The sequence below is a fragment of the Chiloscyllium plagiosum genome, chromosome 24 (genome assembly GCF_004010195.1).
Source record: "Chiloscyllium plagiosum isolate BGI_BamShark_2017 chromosome 24, ASM401019v2, whole genome shotgun sequence".
Taxonomy (NCBI): domain Eukaryota; kingdom Metazoa; phylum Chordata; class Chondrichthyes; order Orectolobiformes; family Hemiscylliidae; genus Chiloscyllium; species Chiloscyllium plagiosum.
The window spans coordinates 47427806-47445729 of NC_057733.1; the positions used below are offsets into that span (position 1 = coordinate 47427806).

Sequence of the window (17924 nt, forward strand, 5' to 3'; positions counted from 1 at the left end):
GGGGGCTGTGTGGGTGGGAGGGGGGTAGCAGGGAGGCAGTAAGGGTGGGGCTGGGGGTCAGTGGGCATGATTGAGCCCGAAGTCAGGTGGGGAGTGGGTTGCTGTCGGTCAGACCCCTGTGAGGGGTGCAACCCCAGCATGGCCAGACGGTTATTGTCTGTGCTGATGAACTGTGTTTCTTTGTTTTTTTATTTCTTTAGTAAGATGAACTGTAATGTTTAACTTTTTAACTTTGTTTTCTTTATTTTTTCTGCTTTGTACCAAGAATCTGTCCCTCGGTACCTTTGTGCCTAAGGATGACGCTGTAAGGGGCGATTTGTAAACTTTTCACTGAACTCATGTGAGTCCATGTGACAAGAAACCAAATATAATTCAATTCCATTCAGTTAACAGAGCAACTATTTGAGCACATTATCTTGGAAGTGCTGAGTGTAAGATACATCTGCTCCCTTGAAAAGCTGCAGTCAAACCGTTCATGTCCATCCCCAGACAGTGTGTGTGAGAGACATTAGGAGAGTGGGTGTAGCCAATATAACGTGAACATTAAACCCTTCAGCAACGTAATTACACAAGGAGGGTTCATCTGTCTAACTGCAGAGTGCACAGTGATCAACTTGGAAAGACAGTGTTCAGAGCTCCTATTAATTCACTGGGGAGAAAAATGGGGCTTTTAACCTCAGGGTGCAGCTTTTGCATTATTTTGTAAATAATTTCAAGATACATTTTTATTGATTTTGTTTGGAGATGTGGGTACAATTACAACATTTCAAAGACATTTTGGATGCATGAATAGGAAAGGTTTGGAGGGATATGGGCTAAGCGCAGGCAGGTAGGACTGGTTCAGTTTGGGATTATATTCGGCATGGACTGGTTGGACCGAAGGGTCTGTTTCCGTGCTGCATGTCTCTATTACACATTAATAGATTATAATTTGAAAGTCTGAGACAGAGCTGAGATCATTCGTTGCCAGTAAAACTCCAAAATAGACCTGGGTTTGTGCCAAGATTAATTTGTCATCGGTTTTTAGTTTTCTGTCTTCATTATTTATGGTTAAGTATAAATCCAGTCCACTTCTTCCAATGGTGCTGTATTTATGTCTTTATTTTCTCTGTAAAGAAATGGGGAGCTCACTCACTGATCCAGTTGGCCAGAATATTGCTAACTGTGACATAGTGTCAGAGCAGCAACAATCAGGATCAGAAGCTCTAAGTCCATAGTGAGCAAATGTAGTTTGCCAATGGGATTTCTCCCTCAAGGCGGTAGACCACAACTCTCTGACATTTTGTCATTTTAAGGAAGGGAAAGGACAGACTATGTTTAGAGTGAGTAAGCAGTTTTGTTGAATGCTGTTAATTTGGATAATCAAAGCAAAATATATATTTGTTCATAGAATCCCTTCAGGTACAGAAACAGGCCATTTGGCCCAATAGGTCTATACTGACCCTCTGAAGACTACCCCTCCCCAACCCATGGGACTGGAGCTTACAGCGTCTGGTTGCTCAGACCTTTGAGTGTAGGACTTAGGCCGTCATGTTGTACAGGACACTGGTGAGGCCCTCGCCTGGAGGGCCGTGTGCAGTTCTGGTCACCCTGTTATAGGAAGGACATTATTAAACTCGCGAGGATTCAGAAGAGATTCGCCAGCATGTTCCTGGGAATGGACAGTGTGAGATATAAAAATGGACCGGGACATTTTCACTGCAGTGCAGGAAGTTGAGGGATGACCATGTTGAGGTTTATAAAATCATGAGGGGCATGGATAAGGTAAATGATGAGGGTCTTTTCCCTAGGGTGGGGGAGTTCAAAACTAGGGGGCAAATTTTTAGGGTGAGAGGAGAAAGGTTTAAAAAGGATGTGAAGGGGTAACTTTTTTTACACAGAGAGTGGTTTGTGTGTGGAATGAGCTGCCAGAGGAGGTGTTGGAGGCAGCTACAGTTACAGCATTTAAAATACATTTGGATAAATTAATGAATCAGGAAGGTTTGGAGGGATAGGGGCCAGGAGGAGGCAGGCAGGACTAGTTTAGTTTGGGATTATGGTTGACATAGACTGGTTGTACCGAAGGGTCTGTTTCCATGCTGTGTCTCTCTCACTATTTGACTCGAGGTCGCACTCTACCCACTGACCCCACAAGACCTCAAAAGGAAGAGGTTGCTACTAACAGTCCAATAAAGTATTGCAGAAATGTCTTTACCCGGTGAGTTGGTTGAATTTGGAATTCATTACCACAAGAAATGTTTGAGGTGGGTAGCATTTACCAGAAGTGGATAAGGGAGGAAGGAATCTAGGGTTTGATGGTAGGGTAAGATGAGGAGAGGGCTGCATAAACACCCACTGTCAGACTTAAGAACTAACATTCATCAGCCATTTTCACACAGAACTGAGGGAGAGGATTCAGAAAAGACTGACAAGAGTAGATCAGGAGATAAGCGACCGCAATTCCACAGATAGAATCGTGAAGTTGGGACTGTTCTTAGAGAAGAGAAGGTTTAGAGGAGATTTGACTGAGATATTCAAAATCATTAGGGGTCCACACGGAGTTACTGGGGAGAAGCTGTCCAGATAGACAGATGGATTATCAGAGGATGCCAATTTATTGCAAGTGGCAAGAGAAGCGAAATGTGAGGGAAAGTATTTGGGCCCTGTCAGTGTGGCGGTGGCAGGTTCGATCAAGGGTTTCAAAAGGAAATTGGATCCTTACGTGAAGGCAAAAATGCTGCAGTGTTAAAAGGCAGGTGAGTGCCTTTAGCTGAGACACTCTCTCAGAGAGCTAGCATAGAAACAATGGGCCAAAGGTCCACTTTCCACAATGTAACCAGGCAATGATTAGATTACTTACAGTGTGGAAACAGGCCCTTCGGCCCAACAAGTCCACACCGACCCGCCGAAGCGAAACCCACCCATACCCCGACATTTACCCCTTACCTAACACTACTGGCAATTTAGCATGGCCAATTCACCTGACCTGCACATCTTTGGACTGTGGGAGGAAACCGGAGCACCCGGAGGAAACCCACGCAGACACGGGGAGAATGTGCAAACTCCACACAGTCAGTCGCCTGAGTCGGGAATTGAACCTGGGTCTCATGGCGCTGTGAGGCAGCAGTGCTAACCACTGTGCCACCGTGCCGCCCACAATGATTCTATGAAAGATTGGTGATGTAGGAGCACTGACTGATTACATGTGGCTTCTAACCCGGTGATACAGTCACGAGAATGTATGATGGCTGGGTCCATGTCTGGCTCTTGAACCTGTGGAATTCTCAACCAGGGAAGGCCTTGGAGGCTAAGGAAGAGATCAACGTTTAGAGGGTCCGGGGGGAAAGCAGGAGTATGTCATTGAGATAGAGGATCAGCTGTGAGTATATTGAATGGGGGATTAGGCTTGATGGGCTGAATGACCTACTCCCCCTCCTAGTTTCTGTCTCTCTGTCTGTCTCTCTGTCTGTCTGTCTGTCTCTCTCTCTGTATTTTTGTTTGTCACTGACCAAATCCTGAGAGTGACTCCGCCTGAAACCTTCAGACATTCCTCAGGCGGGTTTGTCTCTTTTTTCACAAGTGGATTCAGTCACCCATTGGTGGCCACTAACAGTCCCCATGAATAGCTACTCACCCTCCCAGCCAGATCGTTATCGATTCCTTTATCTGTCCAAGTGTTCTTCTCTTTCTTGGGCCTGTATCTCCACCTTTCATTTACTCCTTACCCCCTGCCTGCCCCCCACCCCATCTTCTGCATACAAACCAACCCTTTCCTACCTCCCATCGGTTCTGAGGAAGGGTCACTTGACCTGAAACGTCAACTCTGATTTCTCTCCACAGATGCTGCCAGATCTGCTGAGCTTTTCCAGCAGTTTCTGTTTTCGGTGCGGCTCAGTGCTCTGCTCTCCCCCTCCTTTTCTTGAGTGAGTGTCCCAATCTCTGAGCCAGGAGGGGCTGTGTTCAAGTCCCATCTGCTCCATAAGGGCGTGATACCTTTCCCGAACAGATGGGTCAGAACATATAAATGGGGTCTTTAGGTTCCCCCAACACAAGCTGTTGCTTCAAGCTTCCCCCCACACCTCCCCGACTCTGATCATTCTGTGAAACTGCAGACCATTCTCCTCAGGATAGATAGCAGAGGTGGATTCCAGCAGGAGGTCTACAGGGTGGTGCCTCACTGCTGTCGTCTGATCCTCTCTTCTCTGAAAGGCTGGGACTGTTTCAGTCAGAGTGGGTCACCATCCATCACTGGCGCTGCTTTCCCGTTCTCACTGCCTGTCTGACCCACCCCCCACAATCACAGGCAAAGATTCCTTCCCCTCTTTGCTCTCGGCTCGTGCTGTCTGAGGAGGAGATTGCAAAGTGACAAACAAGTGGATTTATTTGACAAGCTTGCTGCCTTACACTCACAGCCTGCACTTCATCCTGTTGAAAAGCAGCGCAGTAATGTACACAACTTAACACAGCCATCAATTGCCACTTGACCCAGTCAGCTGTACGGAACAGAATGGGAGCTGACCCCAATAGCTCAGCCAGGTAAACAGAGTTAGAGCATCAGGAACTCTGCCCTGGAGAGCCGTGAACTCGGGCCACACACTCTCAAGAGTTTACCCCTCCTACAGGGTAGCAAGTGGAGGGACACGCACTGTTGCATGAAGGAAACGAGGGTGAGTTGAGGTCCTATTGCCCTGGGATAGAGAGAGATGGTGGGATGAGGTCCCATTACCCCTGGGGTAGAGTGAGAGGGTGGGATGAGGTCCCATTATCCCTGGGGTAGAGTGAGAGGGTGGGATGAGGTCCCATTACCCCTGGGGTAGAGTGAGAGGGTGGGATGAGGTCCCATTACCCCTGTGGTAAGGGAAGAGCCAAAACTTCCTTCCATTTCACAAACAGCTGGGAACATTTTCTTGAATTATTGTAGTCAGTAAAGAATAAAGCCAAGCCCAGGTGATGTCACAGCAAGATCATTCTAAGTTAGAATCACCTCCAGGTCAGTGCCTGTTCCTTCATTTCATTTCTGCAGAAGAACATACTATTGGCTTTCATTAACTTCACTCAAATGCTGCAAACTAATGAGAGTTTGGGAACCTTTTTAATTGTTTGGGTATCCCCATAACTTACAATGGTGAACCACAGTACAATGCTAGTATTGATTTTTGTGCTAAATGAATGCATTGTTATGTGATGCGGATTGACAGTTATTTCTCATTAATCAACTGCTATCGATCACTTCATATCAGTTAAAGCTTTACTATTGTTACCTAAAGAATGACCATTGTTGGCATCCACCACACCATATAGAGGAGGAGTTAACATTGAGTTTAACAATTTCAGAACATGAACATCTCTTCCATCTCTGACCTATCCCATACCCAGCTCCTGCACTTGGCTTTCAGCACAGCTGATGTTAATTCTGTTGCGACAATACAGGACATTGGTTAGGCCACTATTGGAATACTGCATTCAATTCTGGTCTCTCTGCCACAGGGACAGATGTTGTGAAACTTGAAAGGGTTCAGAAAAGATTTACAAGGATGTTGCTATAGGGAGAGGTTGAATAGGCTGCAGCTGTTTTCCCTGGAGCGTCAGAGGCTGAGGGGTGACCTTATAGAGGTCTATAAAATCATGAGGGGCATGGAGAGGATAAATAGACAAAGTATTTTCCCTGGGATGGGGGAGTCCCAAAGTAGAGAGCACAGGTTTAGGGTGAGAGGGGAAAGATTTAAAAGGGACTTAAGGGGCAACGTTTTCATGCATAGAGGGTGAATATAGTCCTGTTGTCCCGGGATAGAGAAAGAAGGTGAATTGAGATCCCATTACCCCATGGGGTAGAGACAGAGTGCGTGTATGGAATGAGCTGCCAGAGGAAGTGTTGGAGGCTGGTACAATTACAACACTTAAAAAGGCATCTGGATGGGTATATGAATAAGAAGGGTTTAGAAGGATATAGGCTAAGTGCTTAGAAATGGGACTAGATTAGGTTAGGATATCTGGTTGACATGGATGAGTTGGACCAAAGTTTCTGTGCTGTATGACTCTATGATTCTAAATACGTTATGGTGTTTGCAGTGAGATTTGGTCTATAAAATCATGAGGGGCATGGAGGGGATAAATAGACAAAGTATTTTCCTTGGGATGGGGGAGTCCCAAAGTAGAGAGCACAGGTTTAGGGTGAGAGGGGAAAGATTTAAAAGGGATGTAAGGGGCAACTTTTTCATGCAAAGAGGGTGAATATAGTCCTGTTGCCCCTGGGATAGAGAGAGAAGGTGAATTGAGATCCCATTACCCCATGGGGTAGAGACAGAGTGCATGTATGGAATGAGCTGCCAGAGGAAGTGTTGGAGGCTGTTACAATTACAACACTTAAAAAGGCATCTAGATGGGTATATGAATAAGAAGGGTTTAGAAGGATATAGGCTAAGTGCTTAGAAATGGGACTAGATTAGGTTAGGATATCTGGTTGACATGGATGAGTTGGACCAAAGTTTCTGTGCTGTGCAACTCAATTCACTGTATAACCTGTTTCATCTCCTCATAGTCCCCATTATCACCTATCTAGCTTCTCTTCTTCCCTGGCTTACTCTCAACAATGCCTCGGCCAGCCCACCCCTTCTCTGTCTCTCCTTCTCTGAATCCCCCCCCCCCCCCACCCCAACTGCCACCGCCATCATCACCTTAAACACTGCAGTTTCCCAGCTGCGCTCAGTTCCGAAGAAGGGTCACTGGTTACGTTTTCTCTTCACGGTTGCTGCCAGACCTGCTGAGTTTCTCCAGCAATTCCTGTTTTTATTCCTTCCAAACTCAGAATGCTAGCCAATGTGATCCAGCTGACAGAGCCAAGATACCGCTTGGAGATATTTTTTTATCCGAGGTCCCAATGTCCTCTCGAATTGTTAGACATTTTAACGGAGTGGGAGAGAGTGAGAACTGCTGATGCTGGAGATCAGAGTGGGTAAAGTGTGGAGCTGGAGAATCCCAGCAGGTTAAGTAGCATCACAGGAAGAGGGGAATGATGTTTCAGGTCAGACCCTTTCATCAGGACTATTTAAAAGAAGCCCTTCACAAACACCTGATGAAGGAGCGTCGCTCTGAACGCTAGTGCTTCCAATTAAACCTGTTGGACTATAACCTGGTGTTGTGTGATTTTTAACTTTGTACACCCCAGTCCAACACCGGCATCTCCAAATCATATTTAAAAGATAACCATTTAAAGAATACCTTTCTTGGGACGTGGGACAAAGCAGTATTAGTTGCCACCCACTAAATTATGAACACTGAATTGGTAAATCTGCCCGGTGACCAGTTTGCCTATGACACTATCTGTGTCTGTTTTAAAGGGTTCACTTTTCCCTAAGGATTTCTCTTACTCTTCAAGTACGTATAAAATTCCACTACCAGCCTTCACATTACTCATTTGTTTCACTGAGTCCTTATTTGCAGTTCTGATACTAGTGTATCCTTTATGCTTTTCAATATTTCTCTTCTCTTTATGAATTGGTCATTCGCCTGCTAATTAGTTTGATCATCCTTTCCTCCCAGTCTGTTGAATCATCACTTTCCTTGGCATTTTAACCTTATGCTGCCTCTTATCTCCAATACTGGCTGTGATAGCGAGACTTTCTAAGTCAAGGCTTTACTCAGGAAGGGGAAGTATTTGCATTGGATACCTCTCAGTTTTCCCCGAAGGTGTGCAGCTGACACTTTGATGCAGTTTAACGTGTTCAGCTTCTGCTGCGTTCTGTGAAAGTCAACCTCCCTGAGGTTAACTTTATAACCTTGGATCGCATGTGATCTTTCTCCTTCTCAAACTCCGTCGTCGCATGGTCTCTGTTCACCAGATGCTCACTTCCTGACAGTTTACTCATTCATTCAGATTGGTTACACCGTACCAAGCCCAGTGTGGCATGGTCCCATATCAATCCTAACACATTTTATGAGAAGGTGGATCGGGAAACATTGGAGAAACTCATTGAGATATGCTGAGCATTAGATGGTCGATGTGAAAATTAAACTTTCCTGTGATGGTGATTTTGCCTTTGCAACCAATTTCACTGATCCACCGTCAACAGATTAGATTCCCTACAGTGTGGAAACAGGCCCTTCGGCCCAAACAGTCCACACCGACCCTCCGGAGAGTAACCCACCCAGCCCCATTTCCCTCTGACTAATGCACTAACACTACGGGCAATTTAGCATGGCCAATTCACCTGACCTGCACATCTTTGTGACTGTGGGAGGAAACCAGAGCACACCCACAGGGAGAATGTGCAAACTCCACACACACAGTCACAGGAGGCTGGAATCGAACCTGGGACCCTGGTGCTATGAGGCAGCAGTGCTAACCACTGAGCCACTGTGCCACACTAAACATGAGGCTGGAAAAGCATAGCAGGTCAGACAGCATCCAAGGAGCACCTGAATTCCAGCATCCACTGGAATCCAGCATTCCTGATGAAGGGCTTTTGCCCGAAACGTCGATTCTCCTGCTCCTTGGATGCTGCCTGACATGCCATGCTTTTCCAGCACCACTCTAATCTTGACTCTAATCTCCAGCAACTGCAGTGCCCACTTTCGCCTTCCAGCATCTGCAGTCCTCACTGTCCCCAAGTCTCTGATCTACATACCTCGATATTGTGTTCTGGCATCACTGGTGTCAGCTCCCACCTGCTTTGTTTATGGGAATTGGGCATCAGTTAACAACGTCTGCGCTGCCTTTGTAGCTCCTTTCCTATCTTGGTTTCTGATCCCCACCCTCTCCTTTCCCCATTTTAAGGTTATCAATTTTTCAGTCACCTCTAGACAGAAACTTGGCAATAAAACCAAGGAAGAGACACTACCAGAGCCTGATGCCACACCTCACCGACTTTGGCAACGCTACATATTAGTCAACCCCTGTTCAGAGATGTTGTGACTTACCTCTAAAGTGGGTTGGACTTGAATCTAGGTCTCCTAGATCAGAGGTACAGACACTACCACTGTGCCACAAGAGCCCATTCACCACATATGTACACGTATGTTAGTTATGTTTGTGAAGAGTGTTGTGTACTGAGGTACTAGAACCATATACAAAGAGAGGCTGGGGTTTCATCTGGGTAATTGTTTGTCTTGGGGGAAACCTCCTGTTTAATTTTTTTTCCTTTTTCCTTCAGAGTCAGTGCCCTAAACTGGGGAGACTCTAATATATTTTTTTTTTGGTTTTTTTCTTCCTTTTACCTCCACACTACCACCTAACTGCGGTAGTGCTTATATTATCCCCAGCACCGATGTTGTGTATGTGCAGGTGTGAGACACAGTGAGAGACACAAGGTGCACAAATCTCTATTCAATTCCCACCAGCAGGAAGATAGGAAACATCCAAGTCGTCAGTGACAAGCAGTGCCCTTCACCTCAAAGGGTGGGGGAGGGCAAGGATTAAATCAAAATAGAGTTGGAGGGCCAAATAAAACACTCCACTTCCTGCGGTGCCCCCCTCTCCCTGAACAGCTCAAGAGTGTTGGTGGACACCACGTGCTCCTTCTCCAGAGACACCCGGGCTCTGAAACCTCCTGTTTATAAGGGGCTGCCATCTCCTGGGTTTGTTGGTCTAACTAATTTATTTAAAATGGGGTGAAGAGAGGCTGCTGTATTAGTCAGTAAAGAATAGACAAATGTATTGCTGCAGCCTGTCACAGTACCTACTGTCAGGACCAGTATTAGTCTCCAGTTTCATATTTCACCAAATAGTTTGGGATCAAGTGAACGTGGCAATGCCACACATTACAAACCTTATGTGTAACCCTACGGACATTGGTGTACAGGTGTAAACTTTGTGTCTTCTTTCAGATTTCTTGGCAACCATTTGCTTCTGTCATTGACCCAGTGGCTCTTACCATATATCTACACTCTAACCTGAGTGTACAGAGTTACAGTCCTGGCCAAGCTGAGGAAAGCCAGCTGACTTTAGTTTACACTGAAAGACTCAAAGGTTACCCACTTCCCCATACCCAACACCATCTAATTTGTGTGGCCAATGTCAGGGCATTTGTTATTCCTGAAGTACAGATGGGGACCGTTCACGACCTGGACTCACATAGTTATTGTCCAGGTAGAATGTAGTTACCTTGGGACTGGCTAATCTTTCTAGCCCCATCAGAATGCCTCACGTGCTGCTACTGCTGCATCAGTCCATACAGACGGACTCTGAAGTGATTCATAATCCTCAGTTTATCCTGGCTTTACTGATACTTACCTTTTGTTTGACGTGCCCTGGTATAAATGCAAGTTCCTTGATTGTTATCAATCCGCAACTGAAGGAGAAAGTAGGTGCCCACCTGCCTCAGAGAGAGGGAGAGGGAGAGGGAGTGGGAGTGGGAGAGGGACAGGGAGAGGGAGACGGAGAGGGAGTGGGACAGGGAGTGAGACAGGGACAGGGAGAGGGAGGGGGGCAGAGAGAGGGAGAGGGACAGGAAGAGAGAAGGAGAGGGCTAGGGAGAGGGAGAGAGGGAAAGGGACAGGGAGAGGGTCAGGGAGGGACAGGGAGAGGGATGGTGAGGGGGAGAGGGAGGGCGAGGGGGTGAGGAATCTGTGATAAATGCTGGCCTTGTCAGTGACTGGCATGTTGCAAACATTTTTTTAAAAGTGTTTCTGTGTGCTGCGTACTTTTGTTTCACTTGTTTGCTTGGTTCTGTGTATAAAAGCCCTTAGCCTGCCTGCCACTTTCTGTAGAACTGAGGTCAAGCTGTGTGGCAGTGTTTACAGAATATGAGTCAGCTCATTGGTGACTGGTTTAGCAGATAGTTTTATAATCCGTCCTCTCCACATCAAATCAGGGTTTCCTTAACCTCACCTCGTTAGCCCAATCTCCCTTTTCCTGTCACATGACGGTGGGACCAACAGCAAGTGTCACCATTGGCTCAACAAACTGGTAGCTCTGATGGAAGATACCAACCCGCCCTAAAGGGCAGCTGAAGGCAGAGAGAAGCGTGCGCATTCCAGAAGCTAAACAATGACAGAGAGCGAGGTTTGAACTTTGGATTAGAGCTGAAACCAAGTGACCCATGTTTCTGTGTATATGACCATGAACTTCCCAACAAGAAGGAGCTGGGCCTGGGAGCTGGCTCCATCCTTTCTGCCTTGTGTGCCGTTGGGTATTTTAATTGTGAGCTGGCTAAATGACTAAATGACTAAACCACCTGCAGTAAAATGTGCTGGCAGGTCAGGTATAACTGACACTCGACTGACCATTGTAGCCATTGGCATCTGGCTGATTACATATTGAGAGCAAGAGTAACACCATCATCGACCATTTTATTGGCTATTTCTAAAGCCACGGAGGAAGCAATGCAGCTGCTAAGGGGTTTGGTCAGTTCAGTTGGCTGGACGGCTGGGTTTGAGGTACAGTGTCGCCAACAGCGTGGGTTCAATTCCTGCAACTGACTGGGGTCACCACGAAGGAATCTCCTTCTCAAAACTCCTCCCCCTGGAGGCATGGTGACCCTCAGGTTAAACCGCCACCAATTCCCTCTCTCTCCCTTTGTCTTAATGCTGGCTAATGTATTCAAAATACGGCTGGATATAACACTTGGGGTGAATGGGATCAAAGATAATCAGGAGAGAGCAGGATTAGGTTATTGAATTGGATGGTCAGCCATGATCATAATGAATGGCGGAGCTGGGCCGAATGGCCTCCTCCTGCACCTATCTTCTATATTTCAAAAGGGTCTATGCCAAGGGATAGAAACTGGTCCAGTGGCCGAATGGCCTCCTCCTGCACCTATCTTCTATATTTCAAAAGGGTCTATGGGAAGGGGTAGAAACTGGTCCAGTGTTTGGACAAGCAAGTGACTGACGCACTGTAAGGTCAGAAAGTGTGAGGTTGTTAATGAGGAAGAACAGAGCAGTAGATGCTTGAGAAAGTGAGGGACTAGTAAATGTTGCCGGGGTGAGTTAGCTGAATGCTGATTTGATGCAGTCTTACGGCAACAGGATGAGTCCAATCCACAGCAGCTGAGGTTACCGTGAGAAGTCTCCTTCTTCCCCCTGCCCAGTTGTGCCTCTCTAATGGGAGAGTGGTCCTCTAGACCATGGCAACTTTAGTAAACATCGATATCTGGAGGGGAATTGGTTATCCTAGTGCATGGATCACAGAACTGTAACCTACAAGGACAGAAAGGAAGAGACATGTTAGCTCTAATGGCAAGAAGATTGGAGAACAAGAGTAAGGAAGTCTCATTATACAGGGTTTGGTGAGTCTACACCTGGAATATTATGTGCAGGAGGATATACCTGGCTTGGAGGGAGATCAATGACGATTCATTAGATTAAGTAGCAGCACAGTGGCTCAGTGGTTAGCACTGCTGCCTTACAGCGCCAGGGATCCAGGTTTGATTCCAGCCTCGGCTGACTGTCTGTGTGGAGTTTGCATGTTCTCCCCGTGTCTATGTGGGTTTCCTCCCACAGTCCAAAGATGTGCAGGTTAGGGTGGGTTGGCTGTGCTAAATTGTCCCATAGCGTCCAGGGATGTGCAGGTTAGGGTGGATTGGCCGTGCTAAATTGTCCCGTAGTGCCCAGGAATGTGCAGGTTAGGGTGGATTGGCCATGGGAAATTATCCAGTAGTGCCCAGGGATGTGCAGGTTCGGGTGGGTTCGCCATGGGAGGCATGGGAATAGTGGGGAGGGTCTGAGTGGGGTCAGTCTCCAAGCTTCTTGTAGACTCACTAGGCTGAATGGCTTCTTTCTGCATTGTAGGGATTCTATGATCATCCTTGAGATGGGAACATTGGCCAACGTGGTGAAGTTGAGTCAAATGAGCATATGCTCTCTATGGTTTAGAAGGACAAGAGGTGATGTAATTGAAATCTATGCAATTCCTGGAGATGCGTGTCATGGTCAATACTGCATGACCGTTCCCTATGGCTGGGGAGTCTAGAGAACCGAAATAAGCAATTGGCTGTTTTGGACTAAGATGAAAATGTCTTCCCTCAACATTGTGATTCATTGTAATTCTTTAGCCCGGAGAGCAGTGGATGTTCAGTCACTGAAGTATATTCAAGACTGAAATGGAGCGATGTTTGAACACTATGGGAATTGGGGGATATCAGATGGGGTGTGAAATTGGATTTGCTGTAAAAGTTCAATCATTATATTGAATGGCAGAGAGGACATGCCCTATCTACATCCATGGAGCTGAGGCAGAGAGAACATGCCCTATCTACATCCATGGAGCTGAGGCAGAGAGGGTCAAGAGTGTCAGGTTTCTCGGAGGGACAATCACCGATGATCTGGCCTGGACCATCCACGTGGGTGTGACAGTCAAGAAGGCATAGCAACATCTCTTCTTTGTCAGCATGCTAAGGAAATTCAACATGTTCACCAACTTTTACAGATGCATTATTGAAAGCATACTGTCCGAGTGCATAACAGTCTGGTACGGTAACTGCTCTGCTCGGGACTGTAAGAAACTACAGAAGGTTGTGTGCACGGCAGGCCATCACGGAAGCCAACCTCCCATCCATGGCTCCATTTACACTTCTTGGTGCCACAGAAAGGCTGCCAACATCATCAAAGACCCCTCCCACCCCAGTTATAATCTCTTCCAACCTCTTCCCTTCGGCAGAAGATACAGAAACTCCAACACACGCATCAGCAGATTCAAAAACAGCTTCTTCCCTGCTGTTATTAGACTGATGAATGGACTTCTCTAACTTCAGATAATGCTGATCTTGCTTTGTGTCCCTGTTGGCAGCTGTAACCCTGTGTGCCTCTCTGTCTGTCTAGGCTAGCTGTGATATGTATGTCCTTGTATGATATGTTCTGCCTGTTCTGCTCACAAATCTTTTCACTGTACAGAGGTACATGTGACAACAATAAATCAAACCCCACCCCCTCTCCGAGGGTCAGTATATCCTGCTCCTGTTTCACAGCCAGCGCTGAAGGAGGCTATTGAGCCCTGACAACTCAATTCTAGCCCCTTCCCCATGTCTCTCATAATATTATTCCCCATCAACCATTGAGCCAATTGTCCTCTGAAAGTTATGCTTGGATCTTGCTTCCAGGCAACTCCATCCATACTCCTTGTTTGAATGGTCATTTGGAAAATCAGGAGTTGGGTTGAGAGGATTTGAGCTATAGGGAGAGGCTGAACAGGCTGGGGCTGTTTTCCCTGGAGCGTCGGAAGCTGAGGGGTGACCTTATAGAGGTTTACAAAATTATGAGGGGCACGGATAGGATAAATAGACAAAGTCTTTTCCCTGGGGTCGGGGAGTCCAAAACTAGAGAGCATAGGTTTAGGGTGAGAGGGGAAAGATATAAAAGAGACCTAAGGGGCAACCTTTCCACACAGAGCATGGTACGTGTATGGAATGAGCTGCCAGAGGAAGTGGTGGAGGCTGGTACAATTGCAACATTTAAAAGGCATTTGGATGGGTATATGAATAGGAAGGGTTTGGAGGGATATGGGCCGGGTGCTGGCCAATGGGATGAGATTGGGTTGGGATATCTGGTCGGCATGGACGGGTTGGACTGAAGGGTCTGTTTCAGTGCTGTACATCTCTATGACTCAATGCAGGAAGATAGGGTCGAGGGTAAAAACTCAGATCAGCCACCATCTGATTGTATAGCAGATTGGTTTTTTAAGGGCCGATGGCCTATGATTGTAAATTGTTCATACTCCAGATACCCCTCGAGTCAAACGCGTCTCTCCTCATTGTGCTGCTGGTTGGTTTGACCACAGTCATAGAATCAACGTTAGCAAATCACCAACTCACCAGCAACAATTGATTCTGACGAGAAACTTTGTGGTTTTGAGCATTTCTAATAAAGCCCGCCCCCCCCCCCCCCCCCCATAGGTTCTCTGCTTAAAGGAGAATAATTCTGACTTCTCTGATGTCTCTGTGGAATGGAAGCCCCTCATTACTGCTACCGTTCTGGCAAATCTCCTCCACACTACCCTCCTTTGCACGTTCCCCGCTGCCCTGGTATCCTGCCTACAGAGAGCTGCGGAGAATTCAACTGGAGCTGGGGCAAGTGACCTGGGAATTTGAAAATGGGGAAAGAAGGGAACGTTTCAGTCAGTGTTGGAGACATCCTTCAGAAATGAGTTACCATCAACCATGAGGTGGTCAGGTGAGGAAAGGTAGCCCAGTACTGCTGGTCTCTGGGAAAGCTAACAAGTCAGTTCGGAATCGATGGGCTGAATGACCTCTGTCTAAGCTGAAATGTAATTGCACAGTTAATGCCTGCCCCAATCTCCCCTTCACTGTAATTTATTTATCAAGACTCCCCCTAAATCTGACACTCAAATGCAGGACGCAATCCTGGCCAAGAATAACTAAAGTTCTCTACATTTGATCCATTAAATTAGTACCTTGCTAACAGTGTGTAACAATACAATCTAAATGAATATTTTGCCAGTGGCTCATTACAGTACAGTATAAATGGGCACTTTGCTAACAGTATGTTGCTGTTCAGTATAAATTAATGCTCTGCTAACACTGTATTTCAGGACAGTGTAAACTATTACTGGAAACAGAAAGTGCTGGAGATCACAGTGGGTCAGGCAGCATTCATGGGGAGAGAGCAAGCTAACATTTTGAGACCTGCTCTGATGAAGAGCCGAAACGTTAGCTTGCTCTCTCTCCACGGATGCAGCCCGACCCACTGGGATCGCCAGCATTTTTGATTTTCAGAGCAGACTCCAGCATCTGCAGTAATTCGCTCCTGCAGTGTGGATTAGTACTTTGCTAGCAGTGTGTTACAGGACAGTATATATCTGTGTGTGTCCACAGCTGGTTGCTCCTGCCGTTCACTCTAGGTTAGGTGTTTGATGTGATTGACTGATTGATCGGTGGTTCCTGTGTTTCAGGTGGCTATGTTAGCAGCTCCCATACCCTCAGCCACTCCATGTGGGCACTGAACGTTACAGGACGCCCCCTGATGCACCAATGATTTTGGCAGCACTACAGAGGCATGTTACAAGCACGATTCCTTATTCTCCTTGTACCGTTGTCCATGAATTTTCAGGTAAGGGTGCCATCTTTGTCCAAAACTGTCTCTTGCCTGATGAGCACTTGCTGTGGGTTCCATCTGTGTTGAGTGAGCTATGTCTGACAATGGCCCTCCAATGTGTGTTTACCAAGTGTCAGGCTAACACAATGTCTTTAAATATGTGATTAGTACCTGTCAATGATTATTGCTTTAATATTCATTCTCTGGATGTGGGTCATTTATTTCAACAAATCTTGGAAAGCTAAGGGGAAATAATCAAATTGACCTCGATACTAACTGACCAGAGAGCAAAGGTTGAATCAAATGATGAAGCGAGTTTACACAGCCTTCCTTGAAATTCGGTGATTTGATCAAAGTTTTTGAACTATTGAAAGGGAACATGTTAGGGTAATTTGAGAGAGGCTATTTTTCCCCTTTTAGGAAATCCAGGGTCAGGAAACATCTTCAGGGAATTGCACCTTCACCTACCTGTCGCATTCCCAGCTACCTCCACCACTCACCCCCCCCCCCCCCCCCCCAACACACACCCCTCCCATTTATCTCTCAGCCCCCTTGGGCCACCTCCCATATTCCTGATGAAGGGCTTTTGCCAGAAACATCGACTCTCCTGTTCCTCGGATGCAGCCTGACCCACTGTGCTTTTCCAGCACCACACTTTTTGATTTGGGAAATGATGGAAAACTTAGATGCAGACCTTTTGGGAGGGAAGGTGCTACAAATGTTTTACTCATTCATGGGATGTGGGCATCACTGTCCAGGCCAATATTTATTGCCCATTTCTGATTTCCCGGAGGGCAGTTAAGATTTCACCACATTGCTGTGGGTCTGGAGTCACATCTGGACCAGAGCTGGTAAGGGTGGCAGATATTAGTGATCCAGGTGGGTCTTTTCGCAAAGCCCGGTTGGCATTTGGAATTCCACTGCATTTGGAATTCCCCTCCACAAATGGTCATTGATGCTAGCTCAATAACTAATGCTAAGACAGAGTTTGAGAGAGAATTTTGTAAACCACAGTTAATGAGGCATTCGGGACAAAGACAGGGATATAGAATGAACAATCAAAACCTCACTGAATGGCAGTATAGGCTGGAGGGGCTGAATAGCCTCCTGCACTTCCTAGGAACAGATGTTACAACACGTCTCAACAGGAAGTAAATGATTGGACCAAGATTGTCCACATCAATAATGTTAGAAATAGATATAACAAATGCAGGCAGAGATAGAATCTACAATAACAGGAGATTCTGAAAGGTAAAGCTCAGAATAAAACTGCTCATCAAGGGATTGAAAAGCAGATTGGTCAGATAGCTGTGTTTGTGGGAATTATCTTTAAAGTAAACAATTACAGCTCTTTATACAAGACCACAGTTTTCAAAGGATTCTGGGTACTGATACATCATGAGGTCTGATCTGTGCCCTGCACCTCTGATGTAATCAACTCAGAGATACAGAGAGAAAACTTTTCCAGGGTTTACTTGAAAAGCCTGGAGGATAGAGAACTCAGAAAGCTATTGTCAGCGCAATGAGAGAGCATCGCCTGATTAAGGTCTGTTCATTACACTTCAACATTACCTATCTCCTGGTTACCCAATCCATGTCATTGCAAACCATGCAAACACCATGCTGGACAGTCAACCCAACAGCTGCTGGTTGATCCCTAGTTAATTCTGGAGAAGGTGATGGTGATGGTGGTCGTGATGGCAGTGCTGGCGGTGGTGGCAGCGATTATGGCAGCGATGGTGGTGATGGCAGTGATTGTGGTGGTGATGGTGGTGACAGAGATTGTGGTAGTGATGGTGGGGGTGGTGAGGGCCACCTCCCCAACACCACCTCCCCAACACCACCTCCCCAACACCACCATCACCCCACCCCCACCACCACCCACCACCACCCCCCACCACCCTCCCACTCCCCCCCACCACCCTCCCACAACCCCCCACCACCAACCCCCACACCACCCC

The 17924-nt window shown here is 46.6% G+C and overlaps 1 protein-coding gene across 1 annotated transcript in view; it reads left to right on the top strand.

The window, feature by feature from the left end:
- Window positions 1-17924, top strand: part of gcgra (glucagon receptor a) — a 93484-nt gene that overhangs the window by 42322 nt on the left and 33238 nt on the right. The window contains exon 2 of the mRNA XM_043715013.1: window positions 15821-15978. Coding sequence (XP_043570948.1) covers window positions 15925-15978 — 54 coding nt within the window. The 5' untranslated portion in view covers window positions 15821-15924. The remainder of the gene's footprint in view (window positions 1-15820; window positions 15979-17924) is intronic.